Source organism: Acartia tonsa, chromosome 9 (genome assembly GCF_053477335.1).
Source record: "Acartia tonsa isolate MP-2025a chromosome 9, ASM5347733v1, whole genome shotgun sequence".
NCBI lineage: Eukaryota > Metazoa > Arthropoda > Copepoda > Calanoida > Acartiidae > Acartia > Acartia tonsa.
The window spans coordinates 11,231,733-11,250,791 of record NC_137268.1 but is presented as its reverse complement, the minus strand read 5'-3'; the positions used below and the strand labels follow the sequence as shown (position 1 = coordinate 11,250,791).

Here is a 19,059-nt window from a genome sequence, read left to right as displayed (position 1 = left end):
AACTGTGAAAGTAATGATGGCATTCGTTGGGAGCTATTTGGCAATCCCAAATATTTAGGAGATCTGGACTTTGCTGATGATATCGCTTTGTTAACAAGCAATAGAAGTCAAATGCAAAGAAGGACTAACAGGATAGCTGAAACTTCCAAGAAAGTTGGACTAGAAATAAATGTTCCTAAAACCAAAATACTCAGATTAAATGCAAATTCCCAAGAACCAATTACTATTGGAGACCAAATTCTTGAGGATGTAGATTGTTTTGAGTATCTTGGAAGTAAAATTGATGAAGCTGGAGGCACTTTAACAGATGTTAAAGCTAGAATTAACAAATCTAGGACAGCCTTTGCCAGCCTGAACAAAATTTGGAATTCCAACAACATCTCCATAAAGACCAAGTTAAGACTGTTCAAGTCAAATGTTCTCTCTGTTTTGCTGTATGGGGCTGAAACTTGGTTCCTAAACACAGCAGTGGTCTCCAAGCTACAGACATATGTCAATAAATGTCTAAGGAGAATCCACAAGATCTTTTGGCCAAATAAGATCACAAATGCTGAGCTTCTAGAGCGCAGTGATATGTCAGACATTAAACTGACAATAAAACAGAGAAAATGGAGATGGCTGGGGCACACTCTAAGGAAAGGGCATGATGATATAACCAATCAAGCCTTGACTTGGAACCCCCACGTAGGAAAGAGGAAACCAGGTAGACCAAAAACAACCTGGAGGAGGGAACTCTTAAGTGAACTGAAAGAAAAGAAAATTCCATCTTTCAGCAATGCCTCAAAACGTGCCCAAAAAAAGGAAGATTGGAGAACCATTGTGCATGGCCTACGTTCTGCCGAGAACTAAAAGGCAATGATGATTGGTGTGCCAACGATGTAAGAACGAGTTAGCAGATCAATCTGATATATTCTCCATGAGTTCTGATGGACCACAGGGTGCATTCATCAATCCTGGCGGTCATATACACGAAACTCTTACAGTATACAAGGTAAATATTACGTCTACTATAAGATAAGCCTAAATAAATGTTATTAGGCATTTTAATAGCGCAGCTTCTCTTAAATTTGGGTTATGAAAGTATCTCCGTTAACAATCCTATTATACAAAGCAGTAAGATTTCAAAAACTAATCAACTGGTGGTAGTTGAAGTTCTTCATGTTATGGAAGCTTCACATAGGTCCTGTGTTGTTTTGGAACTATTTAATTTTTACAGGTAAGTCATGAGATGTTATAAGCTATATTTTCTCCTTTAACTACCCCTTCATATGCAGAGATCCTACATGCAAGTGGTGCAGCCCTTAGTACTATATAAAAATCGGAAAATGAAAATAAAAAACTCCATTCAAAATTATACGTTGATACAGGTTGTAAGCAACAACGTATATGTACGTATGTCACACCAACGCACATTTAGTTACTTTAAATAAATAATTTGGACCATGGAAAGAAAAGAAAGTAGCGGGTTTCGTTGTATTCTCTAGCCACTGCAAAGGACTCTTACCCTGCGGGGCCTATTTCGGAGGATTTATTAACATTTACCCAACCTAACATAAAATAACAAAAGTGAAAATACGATGAAACCCGTTACTTTGTTTTCTTTCCATGATCAAAGAATTTCACTGTATATATATTTCAACTCAGGCCAAAAATTTGAAACTGGTTGGACATCCCTCCACAGAATATTCCTGGTTTCCCGGCTATGCCTGGACCATTTGTGAGTGTAAGAGGTAATTTTTATTTTTGTTGTGGTGACTCCAAGTGTTTCTCATGTATAGGTATGTAAAAGCTCCACCCCCTAAAATAAATGGATATAGAAAATACGTGGATATTATGACAGGGAAAAATTGTCGTCAATTTAGGTTTTAAATTTGGACATCACTTATTAGTCGGTTCGTTCATCATCCAGTAGGAGGGGAGGGGATGGGGGGTTATTTGTTGTTGTTAGAAGCTACAAGTTTCACTTTATTAGAGTGGTGTAAGATCCAAGTAATAATAAATCCATTCCGATATCTGATGTCAAACTCCCATTTCTACTCATTGACTGAAAAAAACGTTAATTAAGTCAAATTAATTTTCTTTTCTTAAAACTCCATAGGTAATTACTTTTTAGATGCTACTGCCACATTGGATGGAAATTTACCGTTGCCAAAGAGGGTTTGAAGCCTGATAGATTTTATGGATTCTCAAGGTATGATCTTTATATACAATGTTTAATTCATGATATTATTTGTATATTTTGGGGTTGTTCGTTCTTCCATGCGGACCAATGAAATATAAGGTTGTTTTGTTATACATAATTAATCTGATTTACTGTCCCAATGTCCGCTTCCTCAATGCACTAAAATTAAAGTAAAAGAAAAGAGGGGACACGAGTTAGATGTAACTACCCACGGGATGGGGACCTTGTGTCGGTATTTAATTGGGTCTTTAGATATCAGCCAATAGAGTCGGAAATAAAAACACATCAAAATCGCTTCAAAAGAGCAGAAAACAATCTGCCAGCAGAGGAAAAAGGTCCTAACTTCATGGGCCAGGTATTAGTCTAAGTTATATATCTATTCTTATATATCGATTACACTTAAACACTTCCCCTTATTATATTAATGTAACAAAATATTCATAATTGAATTGTGTAAAGGAATTCCATCAGCAGTGATCTGAGTAGCAGCAGCCAAGAATCAGTGAACCCCAACCAGCTACCTGGAGACTTTGCAACAACGCAACACCAGAGTGAGGATGATGAGCATTCCTCTAACGATATGGCTACTCTTGTCATGTAAATTCAGTGGTTAATTTCAGATAACAGTCAGTTACAAGAGAACATATTAACATGAGTCAAATTCTTGAGTAAAGTATAATTCATTAATATATGATTTATCAACTTTTGAGTAAGAAAATGGATTTTAACTAAATATTAATTAAGTCTTATGTTACCCTTCAAACAACAATAGAAAAAAGAATATTTACCATTATCGGTTATTTGTTGTAAAGAAATTTAATTTGATTTGTATCATGTATAAAATAAACAATTTTTGTATCTGTGTAAATTGTAGAATTAGTACTTGCGTACTTGATTCAAAGGTTTTAGCTGAACTTTTACTTTTTTTGTCAATTTTATCCATTGGAAAATATACAACATAGGTTTTTATTTCTGATCTCAGTAACCCAACATGGCTTTCTGGATTAGGATATAGCCTAAACTTAAATAATAAAAGAACACCAATGTTCCTCATGATTATGTTATTCAAAAGTTTAATTTAAAGGAGATGGTTAAAAATGGTTGGAAAAAAATAGATACCTATGTTTTCCAATTTTTCATTTTTGAAAAATAACAAGCAATAATATATATTTGTAATCTACTAATAATCTAAGTCATAAAACATTTGTCCTTTCTTTTTGTAAATGTACTTAATATTCTTTCAGATACCTTACTAGTACCTAGTGCAAAATGGGCGAGGAAAGATTTGTTATTCGTGTCCGCGGGCTACCATTCACCGCTGATGAAGACCAAATTGTGGATTTCTTCAATGTAAGAAAAATATTTGTACTCTTTCTTCCTTAAAGTTTTTTGAGCACTGCTCCTTCACCCCCCCCCCCCCCCCACCTTTATTTCACAAATGGAGGAGTAGGTTGCTCTAAAAATCCGTAATGGTTGTGAGTTTAAAGTTAAAAACAGTAGTACGATAAAAATTTGTGTTAACTTTAAAAAATTTTGTCTAGTTTTTTTTTCAATAACAAATACACATATTTAGTGAATATTATTGTTCTACTATTATTTTCAAGCCTTTAAACTCACACTTTTACGGATTTTTAGCTCAACCTACTCCTCCCTTTATGGAAAATAGGGGAAGGTGGATAGTTTTTTTATTCAAGGCTAATCGGTACACAACAAACTTAACCTAACCTGACCTTAAGTAATAAACAAACAAATAACACCCCCCCCCCCTTTTTTTGTTAAATTTTTTCAAAGATAAGTGGTTGGGGGTTCTGTTAAACAAGGCACTTTGAAGAAATCACCTAAATACTTTAGTAGTTATTTCTCGCATCGTATTATAAACGGCTTTCCGCGGATATAGAATGTACAATTAAAAGATTAAAACTAGTTTTTTTAGCCCCGAGGTGCCGGAGGCACCGGCTAAAAAAACTGGTTTTAATCTTTTGATTGTACATTTTTATATTCGTAGAAAGCTGGATATAATACGATGCTAGACATAGTTTTTTCGTATGGATGAGAACCGGTTCCTATCCACCGGATTCGAATGAATATGAGAAATAAAGTTTTTATCCTTCCAACTTTTATTCAATTCACTATAATGAAGAACCTGTGTTTTGCCATGCATAATGATTCTGTCATTAATATCAACAAGAAAATTACTAATTTTTGTGCTTTTCAGGCAAGCAGTATCAAGGGTGGAACTGAAGGCATCTTTTTTACCAAGAACAGAGAAGGACGCAAGTAAGTTTACTCTAGATTACTTTTTAAAGGCGAAGTTATTATAAAATTAGGGTCGTTCCGTCCGTAACTGTTAACTCTTTCGTTAATTTAGACATGTTAGATTTGTCCTATCAATATCAAACTTTGTTTTATGATTATTACAATGGTTGTTAGTTAGGTATGATTTAGAAATCGCAGCAATTTTATAATCGTTAACAGAAAATCCGTACGTTCATTTAAAACATGCTGATTTTTAACTTTTTTTGACAACAAAGTTTTGTATGATTTTATTATCCTATTCATCTTATTTTTAAAATGATGATTCTTATGACAACAAGGTATAATATTATAAGCAATGTATCTCTATAATCAAATCATAAAAATGAAAGAGTGCCCTTAAAAAGTATCCTGCATTTATTCAATTTTACAATAAATTTAAGTTTAATTTCGTTTAAACTTTCAAATCAATGTTCTGCTTATCAAGTATTGAAACTCTTCAAGAGTTATTGTTAGTTTGTTCTTCCTTTTATGGATGTTGTCATCCTTGTTTTATATTTATTACAAAGTTGCTAGTTTGTTATTGTTGCGCTAATTGTCCTTGTTTCATAAATGTTGTTGATACTGTTAAAGGTCTGGAGATGCCTATATTGAGATGGAAACTATGAAAGATCTGAAGGAAGCCCTGAAAATGGACAAGAAACATATGGGACACAGATACATAGAAGGTTAGATATTATTGTTGGTGTATTCTCATGTATACAGATGAGATATTGCCATATGAGGTTGTGAAGTGTTTTTACATGGATTATATCTTTGTTGTTAGGGATTGTGCTATATTTCCAACTACTTTTAGACAACTAACTATAATTTTACGGTTTTTTTCTCTATAAGTTTTTTTTACTACTGATTCCTAGAATAAGAATTTTCAATGGTATAAACGAAGCAGTTCTATAATAAAGTTCAAAAATGTAATTATGTCCTTTAATCAACAGTATCCTGTATTTAAGCAGTTTTGCAACAAATTTACTTAAAATTTTGCTTAGACTTATACATTTATATTTTGCTTATACAGTTCTGTCACTCTACAAGTGTTAAAGTTGGTTTGTCCTACCGTCTCAGAGCATCTCTTTTAGCCTAGGTATAGATGTTATCAACTTTATTTTTTAATATCTTCATTAAAAATTGTAGTGTTCGAAGCTCGTTGGAGTGAAGTTGAATGGATGATCAAGAAGAATATTCACAAACAGAAAAAGGATGACGACAACATTGAAGAAAAGGAATTTGTAAGTTTTATTTGAAGCCAAGCTGCTCTATAGCTTACCTTGTACGTTTGTTCGTAAGTGATATTTACTGAGCTGCTTTTTAGAGAAGACCTTCTATACAACTTAGTTTGTCTGTCATCTTATAAGTTTATGTATTGATTCATGTATGGGAGAGGAAGTTGGGGGGGGGGGGGGGGGGTGGTAGAGTGGGTATAATAAGTGTATTCTATTTTTCATTTTTTAAAGTCTCTAGATAAGTTAAATTGAGTATTACCTTTCTTAAAACGCTTTATATCAACAGGTATTATCTTTAAACTTCTATAGGTACATAGAGTGGAATTAGAAATATTATGTAATATGTATGGTGCATTATTTGCCAAATGTACCACTTTTCTGCACTACCTCTCCGATTTTGTTAATACTCTATATTTTGGTCCGTTGGGTCATTCAAGGATGCTGGATGGCCAAAAAAAAGTTTCAGAGTCCCTGGATGTCTAGATATCTAGCTATCTATGAAGGTAGGTAACAAAAATGTAAAAAACACCCATTTTTTCACAATTTTAAAAATTATTTTTTTCATCAATCTTACATCCAATCTATACATTTTATACACCAAAATGATCGTTTATTCATGTAAAAAGCGCACATAATGCTATTTTGGCCAAAACTCTAATTTTACAGGGTGTCCAACAAAAAGTGTATTTTGGATATCTAGCGTAATACCCAAAATACCTGTCCGAAAAAAATCATTTTTTTTGGCTTAAATCCTGTGTTTTATCTGTGTGCATATGTGGTATATAACGGTTCGGACCACCCGGGACTATAAGGTTGTCAAATTTCACTTTGGGACACCCTGTAAATGTGATTTTTGCGTCTGTAGAGCTAAAACTTGGTCCAAATTGGCTATTTTTTTCAAATTACTCTAATATGTGTCTTAGTATGTTTGGCCATAGTGTTTTCTGACCAGATCAATAATTTCATATTTTTTGGACACCCTGTATTTTTAAAAAAAGAGAAAAAAATTTTTTGTTTTTTTTAAATTTTTTTTTCTATTTTTAAGTTACTTAAAACTGTCATATAGATACAGATTTTGACTAATAACAATAATATTTGCCTATTTTACATTTTTTTACACTTTTGGGACACCCTGTGCATGTTTTTGAAAAATGATGGTTTTTGCCCATTTTTGGGGGGAAGGAGTCGTTTTAGGGCCATAGACTATTTCTTCATTTTTGTAGAACTTTTCAAGACACATCATTTGTTATTTATGCAAAAACCGCAAAAACCGAACCGTTTTGCCGTTATTCACCGCCAAATGCGAAATTTTTTACGTTTTTGCCGTTCCGGAGGTTGTAATGGGCATTTGTGGTAAGAAAACGTTGATTTATCAAGATCCCTCTTAAATACTTTTATTTAGGTAATTTAATTTACTAAATTTCATATTAAGTAAAATTTTTTGTGCAGCTAACCGTTTTTCATCAAGATGGATTTCAATTGTTAAAACAAGAAAATTAAGTGAATATAACATAAATAATTGCTATAACATAAGTGATAAAAGAAACATAAATCATGTGCATTTGAAATTCCTTTTGACAAAAATCGGTTGGATATACAAAAAAATTTACTTCACATGAAATTTAGTAAATTAAAATGCTTAAATAAAAGTATTTCACGGTTATCTTGATAAATCAACGTCTTCTTACCACAAATGCCCATTAGAACCTCGGGAATGGCAAAAAACGTAAAAAATTCTGCCTTTGGCGGTAAATAACGGCAAAACGGGTCGGTTTTTGCGGTTTTTGCATAAATAACAAATGATGTGTCTTGAAAAGTTTTACAAAAATGAAGAAATAGTCTATGGCCCTAAAACGACTCCTTCCCCCCAAAAATGGGCAAAAACCATCATTTTTCAAAAACATGCACAGGGTGTCCCAAAAGTGTAAAAAAATGTAAAATAGGCAAATATTATTGTTATTAGTCAAAATCTGTATCTATATGACAGTTTTAAGTAACTTAAAAATAGAAAAAAAATTTAAAAAAAAACAAAAATTTTTTTTCTCTTTTTTTAAAAATACAGGGTGTCCAAAAAATATGAAATTATTGATCTGGTCAGAAAACACTATGGCCAAACATACTAAGACACATATTAGAGTAATTTGAAAAAAATAGCCAATTTGGACCAAGTTTTAGCTCTACAGACGCAAATATCACATTTACAGGGTGTCCCAAAGTGAAATTTGACAACCTTATAGTCCCGGGTGGTCCGAACCGTTATATACCACATATGCACACAGATAAAACACAGGATTTAAGCCAAAAAAAATGATTTTTTTCGGACAGGTATTTTGGGTATTACGCTAGATATCCAAAATACACTTTTTGTTGGACACCCTGTAAAATTAGAGTTTTGGCCAAAATAGCATTATGTGCGCTTTTTACATGAATAAACGATCATTTTGGTGTATAAAATGTATAGATTGGATGTAAGATTGATGAAAAAAATAATTTTTAAAATTGTGAAAAAATGGGTGTTTTTTACAATTTTGTTACCTACCTTCATAGATAGCTAGATATCTAGACATCCAGGGACTCTGAAACTTTTTTTTGGCCATCCAGCATCCTTGAATGACCCAACGGACCAAAATATAGAGTATTAACAAAATCGGAGAGGTAGTGCAGAAAAGTGGTACATTTGGCAAATAATGCACCGTATATTAGGTACCTAGTGACTACATGGTCAGAGTCAGAGGTCTTCCATTCGAAGCTGGAATTGAGGAGCTTAGAATATTCTTTGAAGGTAGGCCCTTTTTTACGAACGCATGCATTGGTTCGGATTCTGGAACTTCAAGTAAGAATCTGAGACTTAACTTGTAAAAAGAAAAATTAGCTTTAAATTGATTTAATTTAAAAATATTCAAATATCATTACACTAGCGGGGCGACTGAAAAAACTTTCCAGGACCCATGCGAAGCTACACTGTAAAGGAGAACAACATCGGTTCAGCAGATAACGAAATCCTTCGTTAAAAACAGACAGACAAATAGACATTACAGCCATCCTGTTACTTTTAAATAAGGATATATGGCCATAGAAGATTTAAAGAAAGTTTACTTGTATCATCCCTTTTACATACTACCATAATCCCTTCCCTCTTTTTATAGTAGGTTCCATGATCATCCTTAAAAAAATTGAGGATTTAAAAAGCAATACCTAAATGTGCAAATAATTTCTAAGTAATAGTACTTTTGAAATGCTAACATTAGGGATTTAAAATATCTCAGTTACTGTAGCTATTCAAAAGCCTTGTGATGAAAGATTTTGTTTTTTTACCTTAATAACTATTCTAATCTAAAACATAATCTACAGTAACAATTGAAGAACATTATTTGAAACAGCTAAACTCTTTGCAAACACTATTCTACTTTAAATTGTTAATGATTTTAGGCATTGAAGTTGTTGGTGTATTGCTTTGTGAGAATTTTAGTGGCCACAAAAACGGATCGGTAACATTTTTAGAGAATTTTTTGTAGTTGATCTAATTTTTCAGAACTGTTGTTTTTAAATTTTCATAAAATATCATTAAAATAATCATTTTGGTGGGACGTATGTTTTCACGAGGCGATTTCTCATGGGAGGGTGGAGGTATTCTTCGATCTCCAAAATAGATTCAAACCTATGTAGACCTACATATATAATGCTTCACTCTAAAGAAGACTCATTTCAATTGAGCGGTTAGCGAGATCTCTTGCTATAAATAAAGACAGACAGCAATCACGTTATTTTTATACAAGTATATTTATGATATTTAGGCCTATGTGAGCTTTAACAATGCTGAAGATGTGGAAAAAGCAATGCAAAACAACAACAAAAATATGGGCTACAGGTAAATTTTGTTCTATTCCATACATAGACTACAAGATTATCATCAAACAGTAAATAGAATATTTACAACTTAAAAACTTTAAGTCTTTAATTATATTACCTATATTTATACATTTTTATGGGGAGGGAGTGGTTAATTAGGTAATTAAATCATCTCAATATAAAAGTGTCCCTTGTACACATTTCTCCCTTTAATTACCTTCGGACTAAATCATTCTATCATTTTTTATAATCTCTATCATTTGTAATCACTGGAAAACATCTGTGTGTATATACTTGTTCTAATAATTTAACTCATTAGGTATCTTGAGCTATTTGAGACCACTAAGAGAGATGCTGAGCGAGAGATGAATAAGAAAGAGGGCACTTTTGGTGGCCCCGGGGGGGCTGCCCCTGGATTTGGTCGGGGAGGCCGTGGTGGGGGAGGTGGCCCCATGAGGGGGGGTCGTGGGTTTGGACGCCCCAGCCCCTATGAACGCCCGGGTCAATATGGTGGTGGGTATGGGAATGACTGGGGGGAAGATTATTCTGGAGGCTATGGGGGTGGATATAATATGGGCCCCCCCGGGCCTTTAATGGGAATGGGGGGTGGACGTGGGGCACCCCGTGGGGGAGGGCCAATGAGAGGACGTGGTGGGCCTATGATGGGAGGCGCTAGCTCTTTCTCGAGGGTGGGTAAAATCACAACCTTATTTATTTTTTTTGTGGTGGGTATTTTCCCCCAAATTAGGTCTTGGCATTAATTTTTTATCAACAATTAGAACTATTTATTAATAAATCAAAGCGCTAAAACTATATTTTCTCTCTTTAAACATTTTTTTCACAAACCTTAATTTCTTTTAAGATTACCTTTGATAGATCTTTGTTTGTTATTCTAGGGAGGAGGTGGTATGGGACCTTCTTTCAGTGATTCAGGTATGATAGTTTCTTTTCTCTTTACTGATATTCTTTACTTTTATAGGTTAGGCTGTTTGTCTTTTTGTTAAAAGGTTATTTTGGTTTTAATAAGTTAGTCTATACCAACGTTTAATTTTCATTAGATTTTGTCTAATATCAATATTTAAATAAATCATTAAAAAAAATCAGGGGTGTATATTCTACATGGGATCCCCGGCTCAGGGGGGGGGGGGGAATAAAAATAAGTGATTGGAGGGGAAAAAATGTAAAAATTAAGAAATTTTTTCCATTTTTTCATTTCCCCCCCCCTCCTTGGCGAAAAAAACTAAAAAAATGTGTGTTAGGAGGGATAAAATAAATAAAATAAAGAGTTCTTAAAATATTTTTCCATTTTCCCCCCTTCTTGGTGAGAAAAAACTAGGGGGGAAAAAAAAATAAAAAAATTTTAGCCGGGGAAAAAAAATAAATCTTTTGCAGAATATACACCCCTGAAAAAAATTTATGTAAGGATTTTTTGCGCAATTTTGAATTTTTTTATTTTAACGAAATCATCCTTAAACTGTTTTTAACCTATTTTTTTATCATATATCAAAAATATACTATGACACCAGTAGAATCAGACTGCAGAGCCCAAATTTGAATTAAGTCCCCAATAAACTTTTTTTGGGGGATTTAAAAATCAATTTTGTATGTTGCTGTGATCATTTTGATGGAAGCAAAAGCATTTTTTAGTTTGGGGTTAAATTGTTTCTTACAGAACAATTTGATGTGATTCAGATTATATCAATACAATAATAAAAACTCTACTCTGTTCGATGCAAATATTTTTTTTCTAAAACAATAATTTATATAGAAGAAATTTAACATTAAAATAAAACATATTATTCTGAAGTCAGAACCAATTAGAAGCCTTGTTTCATTTCAGTTTTTTACAATTCAAAAAAGAGTGTTTTCACAAAGTGACTTATTTCCAATGTAGTTAAATAATTTTTATTTAATTAAATTGAAATAATGAAAACTATACACATAAAAGATACATGCTTTTAAAAAATATTTAAAAAAATAAGTTTGAATAATCTTATATTTTATCATATTTGTATATGTGACAAAAAAAAAATTGTTGTATTGCGTAAACGTTTGTTGTCATCTTTCACTATTTAACCCTTTACAGCCAATTTTTTTGTGTTTTAAATAAGTGATGGAAAACAAGCACGATAAAGTTAATTCATTGATATATTGTAAAGAATTAAGTTTTTAATGAATTAATTTAGATGAAATCAAAAGGCCTAATTTTACTCTATACCAGAATACTATATATATGAAGCAAAACACTCTAAAAGCTACGAATTTTACCCAAATAAAAAAAGACCTTTTGCTCTGATCAAAAAAGACCACAGCAACAGTAAAATTAATTTTCAAATCCCATCAAAAAAGTTTATTGGGGACTTAATTCAAATTTAGGCTCTGCAGTTTAATTCTACTGGTGTCATAGTATATTTTTGATATATGTTTTAAAAATAGGTTAAAAACAGTTTAAGACATCCACATGAAACTGGCATTATGCCTTTAGAGAATACTCAAAATCTTCTAAATCATGTTTTAGTCTCCATTTCTTGCTCTAAAATGCGAAATATAAATTCTTTTTTTAATACTTTTTATTATTTAAAAATGAACACGTTTATTTGGGCAATATTCATGCCAAAGTCATAAAATTAAAAATTAAACATACAAAATTAAGATACACTTTAGGCTTTGGCAGCTACAGTGACAGTTATAGCGAGGGAGGTTATTCTGCGGGTAGCGCTGCTAAAGGTTGGGGTGCATCTTCAGGGGGATATGGAGGCGCTTCAGGGGGTTACGGGGGCGCTTCAGGGGGATATGGTGGTGCTTCAGGGACTGCCAGTGCAGGTTGGGGTTCCTCAGGTGGATATGGGGCGGCTTCAGGCGGATATGGGGCTGCTTCCGGCGGATATGGTGCTGCTTCAGGTGGTTATGGCGCCGCATCCGGGGGTTATGGTGGTGCCTCAGGGGGCTATGGGGACGCATCTGGTGGATATGGGGCAGCAAGCGGGGGTGGTGGGTATGGTACCTCGTTCTTTAACAAGAGTGAGTGCTTTACACTTTTAGGATTTAAGGAAAATAAATAATCTCTTCTTTTATTTTATATGATAATGTTCTGTAGTGTCCAAAGGGGACTATCCACGAACATGAGCAAGTGATTCTAAGCACCTTTTAGCAGTGATTTTAAATGTTTTTTAAGTAAATGAATTCAACAAAACATTTGATGATATTAATTCGTTAAAAAATGCTTAACATTTCAAAGTTTTATTTACAGAAAACTATTGTGAAACTTGATTTTTGTAGTCGATACAACGATATTGAACATAACCCTAATATATTCACCAAAAAAACATTTAGAATCATTGCTTGTTCGAGTTCGTGGATAGTCCTATTTTCAACAAAAAAAAGAGAAAGAAATAAAGCAATATTGATTTTCAACTAGATTGGAAATTATTTTGTTTTTGTTTCAAAGGGATTGAGAATATATGTTTTTCTGCTAAAGTTTCTGCATATACTGTAAAAGTTCAATTTCTAAATATTTTATAAAAATCTACATTTTGATATCTTTTTAACAAACACACCAAATCTACTTGCCTAATATATAACGCTTTTGCATAATAAAAAAGGGGGGAGGCGGATGTGCCACTTTTTGAAACCAAAACTAAAAGTCAAAGGAACTCAACTAAAAAAAGAGTTACAGGTCTGACATTTTGCATGGCAGTTGCTTTATAGGGGTACAATATGGAACTGTGAAGAAACGGCGGCGCAACCGCCGAAAACCGCCGAGAATTGCAAAAAAAAATTCGGCGGGAAACGGCGGTTTTCGGCGGTTGCGCCGCCGTTTCTTCACAGTTCCATATTGTACCCCTATAAAGCAACTGCCATGCAAAATCTCAGACCTGTAACTCTTTTTTTAGTTGAGTTCCTTTGTTGACTTTTAGTTTTGGTTTCAAAAAGTGGCACATCCGCCTCCCCCCTTTCTAGTTTTTACCAATGAAACCAAATATATTTTTTTTTTATAGAAGGTCGTCAGTTTTGTGTACAAATGAGAGGAGTTCCATTCAATGCTACTGCCAGAGATATTTCTGATGTAAGTATTAAAAATAGATTTTAAAAAACAATCTTTCTCATTACATGGGATACTATTTTTGACAGCTTGCAAAAATTGCGAAGAGTAAATGAATTTACCATGCCATGGTCCATATTTCATAAAATTCGAACACACATTCTTGTTAAAAACATAACATACCTATTTAACAAACGTGAAAAAATCATGTGATTATTTATTTTACACATATTAGTACCTAGGTATATTAACCTAAAAGTTGAAAAAAGGCATCTAGTTTTCACTTTTTCCACCAATACAAAAAAGAATATTCAATGCTTTCAAGTCATTTGTATGGCTTTTGGACAGCTAAAACGATGGTCCCTAATAAGTGTGTCTGTCCGTTCGTTTGTTTGGTTACTTTTTTTCTTGTTCGTTGAACTTAATTTTGGTGTACTACAGGGATCATTATATGGACTTTTTATGGGATGATTAATTTTAACAAGGCATCAGTTTTCATGAATACTAATCTTGTTGTATTCTAGTTCTTTGCTCTGGTTGCTACTGTGGTAGATGTTGAAATAGACTACAATGACAATGGAAGGTGAGAATAGTTATTTATCCCCTCGCATTACAGACAGCTTTCCTCGGATATTATAATAAAAAAAATATAAGATTAAAACCTATTTTGCTATTCCGAAGAGGCCGAAGGTCTAGGCTAACAAAAACTGATACCTATAATTCTATGATTTCTATGTTGATAATCGTGTAATACGACGAGTCTATACACGAATTTTCAGTATGGCTGAGATTCGGTTCGAATCCAATCCAGTGAATATTAATCTGTTTCGAAGCCATACTGGAAATATATATACTTTGTTTTAAACAAAAGTTCTTTTTAAAAATCTGGCACTGCAGAAGATTCTTGTTGGAAGCACTGATTTTCCTTTTCTCACCCAATCGTACGTTTTTTACGAGATATCTTTAATATTAACAACCTCCCTTTATTGCAATAGACCTTCTGGTACTGCAAGTGCGCTGTTTGGATCAGAAGAAGATGCCAAAGCTGCTATGATGATGAACAGGTATATAATTTATCCACCTTTATCCGTTAAGATCTCGCTAACCACTAAACTGATTTAGTTCTTCATTTTATTAGAAGCTTTATATTATAGTTCATGGGATGGTTTTAGGCTATTGGCTTTTTTCTCCCCCTTTGAATATAGAGTCACTAGATATGATGCTATGGCTGTAGCTGCTAGTACCATTCGAAAGAAATACAGAAAAAGGATTTTTAATACCTTTTTGGTGTTAAGTAAGCTTTAGGTTAGAATAGCATTGGTAGGGCTGTCTGCTGGGGATTAAACTATGCAGTAAAAAAAAACACTGGTCCATTTATTGAACCATATGATTACTATACCTAAACCTCAGAAAATCTGTGAGTTTGGACAGGGTTGACAAAATGTTGAACTTACAAAAGGACAGCATTTATTATAATACTTTTCATTTATTGAAAATGAAAATGTTTAAATCGTCCTAGTAATCGTCTTTTCAAAAGAATATCAATAGAATATTTCTTTTAGGCAAAATTCAGCTCTAACACAGCAAAATAACATTTGATATACTTTTAGGAAAAATATGGGTGGCAGGTACATTGAGCTATTCCTCCAGGGCCCTGTCTAAACAATCTGTCAATCTATTATAATACTAATGAAATATAGTAAGGGAACAACTCATGAAAGAATTTGGAAAATTTAGATACTTTTTCAAGTAAACAAGTAAAAAAAAAACAAGGGGGGGGGAAGTTTTGCCACTTTCGCGTAATCCGTGATTATTAGGCTAGGTATTGATGTGAGACTATAGGTTATTTGGGATAAAAGTTTACTTTTGGGTAGTACTTCACGTATATTTAATCATTTTTTGGATAGGTCTCCAGGTTCAGGTGCTGCAGGCTGGAAGGTGGTTTTTGGACAGGTAAATAAAAATTAAAATTTTTGTTTGAAGAGTTAGAGATCAAATTATTAAACAAAATATGCATCTTTATGGATATTATTGACATATAAGAAGAAAAAATTAAAATCGGCCTCCAGGTTCAGGTGCTGCAGGCCTCCAGGTCAACTCTGGACAGGTAAAAATCAAATTTTTTATTTGAAGAGTTAGAGGTCAACTTATAAAACAAAATATGCATCTTTTTTTATATTATTGACATTTTTGAAGAAAAAATTTAAATCGGCCTCCAGGTTCAAGTGCTGCAGGCCTCCAGGTCCACTCTGGACAGGTAAAAAAACAAGTTTTTTATTTGAAGAGTTAGAGGTCAACTTATAAAACAGAATATGCATATTTTTTAATATTATTGACATATTTGAAGAAAAAATTAAAATCGGCCTCCGGGTTCAGGTGCTGCAGGCATCCAGGTCCACTCTGGACAGGTAAAAAAACAAGTTTTTTATTTGAAGAGTTAGAGGTCAACTTATAAAACAGAATATGCATATTTTTTGATATTATTGACATATTTGAAGAAAAAATTAAAATCGGCCTCCAGGTTCAGGTGCTGCTGGCCTCCAGGTCCACTCTGGACAGGTAAAAAAATATTTCTTTTATTTGAAGAGTTAGAGGTCAACTTTTAAAACAGAATATGCATCTTTTTTTGTATTATTGACATTTTTGAAGAAAAAATTTAAATCAGCCCCTAGGTTCAGGTGCTGCTGGCCTCCAGGTCCACTCTGGAAAGGTAAAAAATCAATTTTTTTATTTGAAGAGTTAGAGGACAACTTACAAAACAGAATATGCATCTTTTTTGATGTTTTTGACATATTTGGAGGAAAGATTAAAATCGGTCTCCAGGTTCAGGTGCTGCAGACCTTTAGGTCCACTCTGGACATGTAACAATAAAATTTTTTATTTAAAGAGTTAGAGGACAACTTAAAAACAGAATATGCATCTTTTTTGATGTTATTGACATATTTGAAGAAAAAATTAAGATCGGCCTAAAGGTTCAGGTGCTGTAGGCCTCGTCTAGGTCCACAAAGGTAAAAAATAAAAAAAAATTATTTGAAGAGTTAGAGGTCAACTTATAAAACAGAATATGCTTCTTTTTTTATATTATTGACATATTTGAAAAAAAAAATAAAATCGGACTCCATGTTCAGATCCTGCAGGCCTCCAGGTCCACTCTGGACAGGTATAAATTAAGTCTTTTTATCTGGAAAGTTACAGGTCAACTTATAAAACAAAATATGCATTGTTTTGGATATAATAAATATACTTGAAGATAAAATTAAAATCGGCCTTCAAGTTTAGGTGCTGCAGGCTTTCATTTTCAGGTATTTTTACTTTTTTTCCTGTTTTAAAACATGGTAGGTAGGTATCATACATTTTTACTTTTTTATATGGACAGTGACACTTTAACCTGGATCCTGGTGAACGCTGGTTGTTGCCGGCCAGGTGAATATCTCAAATGGTTATTTTGGAATTTAAAAGAAAGATTTCGAAATAGAATAAGTTTAAAACTTAAAATATAATAATATAGTGAAATTTAAGGACCTGGAGCCTGTCTGGACACACATTTTGAAGCCTTAAATGATTAATTTTACTATATTATCTTATTTCAACCATTTTTTAATACATACCTTTCCTCTAAATTCAAAAATTACCTGGATATTTACCTGGCCAATGGCCAACAGCGGTCACTGGGATCCATCAAAAAGTTTCAATAAATATGATAACTACCAGGTTTAAATATATATAGAATAGAAAAAAAAGTAGGGGGGAAATCAAATAAATAGGAAATATACCTGAAAATAGCCTGCAGCACCTGAACCTGGACGCCAATTTTATTTTTTTTTTTCAAATATACATGTAACATCTAAAAAGATGCTAATGTTGTTTCAAAAACTGACCTTTAACTCTTCAAATAAAAAAATTGATTGTTTTACCTGCCCAGATTGCACCTGGAGGCCTGCAGCACGTGAACCTGGAGGCCAATTTGAATTTTTTTCTTCTAATATGTCAATAATAACAAAAAATGCATATTCTGTTTTATAAGTTGACCTCTAACTCTTCAAATAATTTTTTTTATTTTTTTACCCGTCCTGAGTTGACCTGGAGGTCTGCAGCACCTGAACCTGGAGGCCGATTTTAATTTTTTCTTCAAATATGTCCATAATATAAAAAAATATGCATATTCTGTTTTATAAGTTGACCTCTAACTTTTCAAATAAAAAATTTGATTTTTACCTGTTCAGAGTGGACCTGGAGGCCTGCAGCACCTGAACCTGGAGGTCGATTTTAATTTTTTCTTCTTATATGTCAATAATATCAAAAAAGATGCATATTCTGTTTTATAAGTTGACCTCTAACTCTTCAAATAAAAAACTTGTTTTTTTAACTGTCCAGAGTGGACCTGGAGGCCTGCAGCACCTAAAACTGGAGGCCGATTTAAATTTTTTCTTTAGATATGTCAATAATATAAAAAAATATGCATATTCTGTTTATTAAGTTGACCTCTAACTCTTCAAATAAAAAAACTTGTTTTTTTACCTGTCCAGAGCGGACCTGGAGGCCTGCAGCACCTGAACCTGGAGGCCGATTTTAATTTTTTCTTCAAATATGTCAATAATATAAAAAAATATGCATATTCTGTTTTATAAGTTGACCTATAACTCTTCAAATAAAAAACTTGTTTTTTTACCTGTCCAGAGTGGACCTGGAGGCCTGCAGCACTTGAACCTGGAGGCCGATTTTAGTTTTTTCTTCTGATATTTCAATAATATCCATAAAGATGCATATTCTGTTTAATAAGTTGACCTCTAACTCTTCAGATAAAAAAACTTGTTTTTTTACCTGTCCAGAGTGGACCTAGAGGCCTGCAGCACCTGAACCTGGAGGCCGATTTTAATTTTTTCTTCAAATATGTCAATAATATAAAAAAATATGCATATTCTGTTTTATAAGTTGACCTCTAACTCTTCAAATAAAAAACTTGTTTTTTTACCTGTCCAGAGTGGACCTGGAGGCCTGCAGCACTTGAACCTGGAGGCCGATTTTAATTTTTTCTTCTGGTATTTCAATAATATCCATAAAGATGCATATTTTGTTTAATAATTTGATCTCTAACTCTTCAAACAAAAATTTTAATTTTTTTTTACCTGTCCAGAAACCACCTTCCAGCCTGCAGCACCTGAACCTGGAGACCTATCCAAAAAATGATTAAATATACGTGAAGTACTACCCAAAAGTAAACTTTTATCCCAAATAACCTATAGTCTAACATCAATACCTAGCCTAATAATCACGGATTACGCGAAAGTGGCAAAACTTCCCCCCCCCCCCCCCCTTGATCCATTTTGTGCATTTAAATAAAGCTTTTTTAACATTTGAAACAAAGTTTGTAAAGTGTCAAATTTTTTAGCATGAAAACTTTCCTTAAACATACCAAATGACAGTAGTTGTAAAATAAATATATGTTGTTACAA

General features: G+C 33.1%; 2 protein-coding genes across 2 annotated transcripts in view; both read left to right on the top strand.

The window, feature by feature from the left end:
* Positions 1-3,427, top strand: part of LOC145328202 (protein cereblon-like) — a 21,776-nt gene extending 18,349 nt beyond the window's left edge. Inside the window, exons 11-14 of the mRNA XM_080171797.1 lie at positions 863-991; positions 1,645-1,730; positions 2,114-2,191; positions 2,642-3,427. Of these exons, the coding sequence (XP_080027923.1) occupies positions 863-991; positions 1,645-1,730; positions 2,114-2,191; positions 2,642-2,783 (435 nt within the window). The 3' untranslated portion in view covers positions 2,784-3,427. The remainder of the gene's footprint in view (positions 1-862; positions 992-1,644; positions 1,731-2,113; positions 2,192-2,641) is intronic.
* Positions 3,418-19,059, top strand: LOC145328204 (heterogeneous nuclear ribonucleoprotein H2-like). The gene is made up of 15 exons (XM_080171800.1): positions 3,418-3,532; positions 4,398-4,459; positions 5,069-5,163; positions 5,627-5,721; positions 8,419-8,497; positions 9,145-9,203; positions 9,510-9,583; positions 9,884-10,253; positions 10,461-10,497; positions 12,229-12,585; positions 13,563-13,630; positions 14,131-14,189; positions 14,602-14,670; positions 15,217-15,378; positions 18,921-19,059. The coding sequence occupies exons 1-14, from the start codon at positions 3,452-3,454 to the stop codon at positions 15,266-15,268; spliced, it is 1,557 nt and encodes a 518-aa protein (XP_080027926.1). The 5' UTR covers positions 3,418-3,451; the 3' UTR covers positions 15,269-15,378; positions 18,921-19,059.

Bases quoted from the DNA above. Each gene is read 5' to 3' on its own strand.
- LOC145328204 (XM_080171800.1), top strand. From the start codon at position 3,452: ATGGGCGAGGAAAGATTTGTTATTCGTGTCCGCGGGCTACCATTCACC. The intron at 10,254-10,460 runs GTGGGTAAAATC...TTGTTATTCTAG, and splicing joins GCGCTAGCTCTTTCTCGAGG to GGAGGAGGTGGTATGGGACC. The intron at 14,671-15,216 runs GTATATAATTTA...ATATACTTTTAG, and splicing joins GCTGCTATGATGATGAACAG to GAAAAATATGGGTGGCAGGT.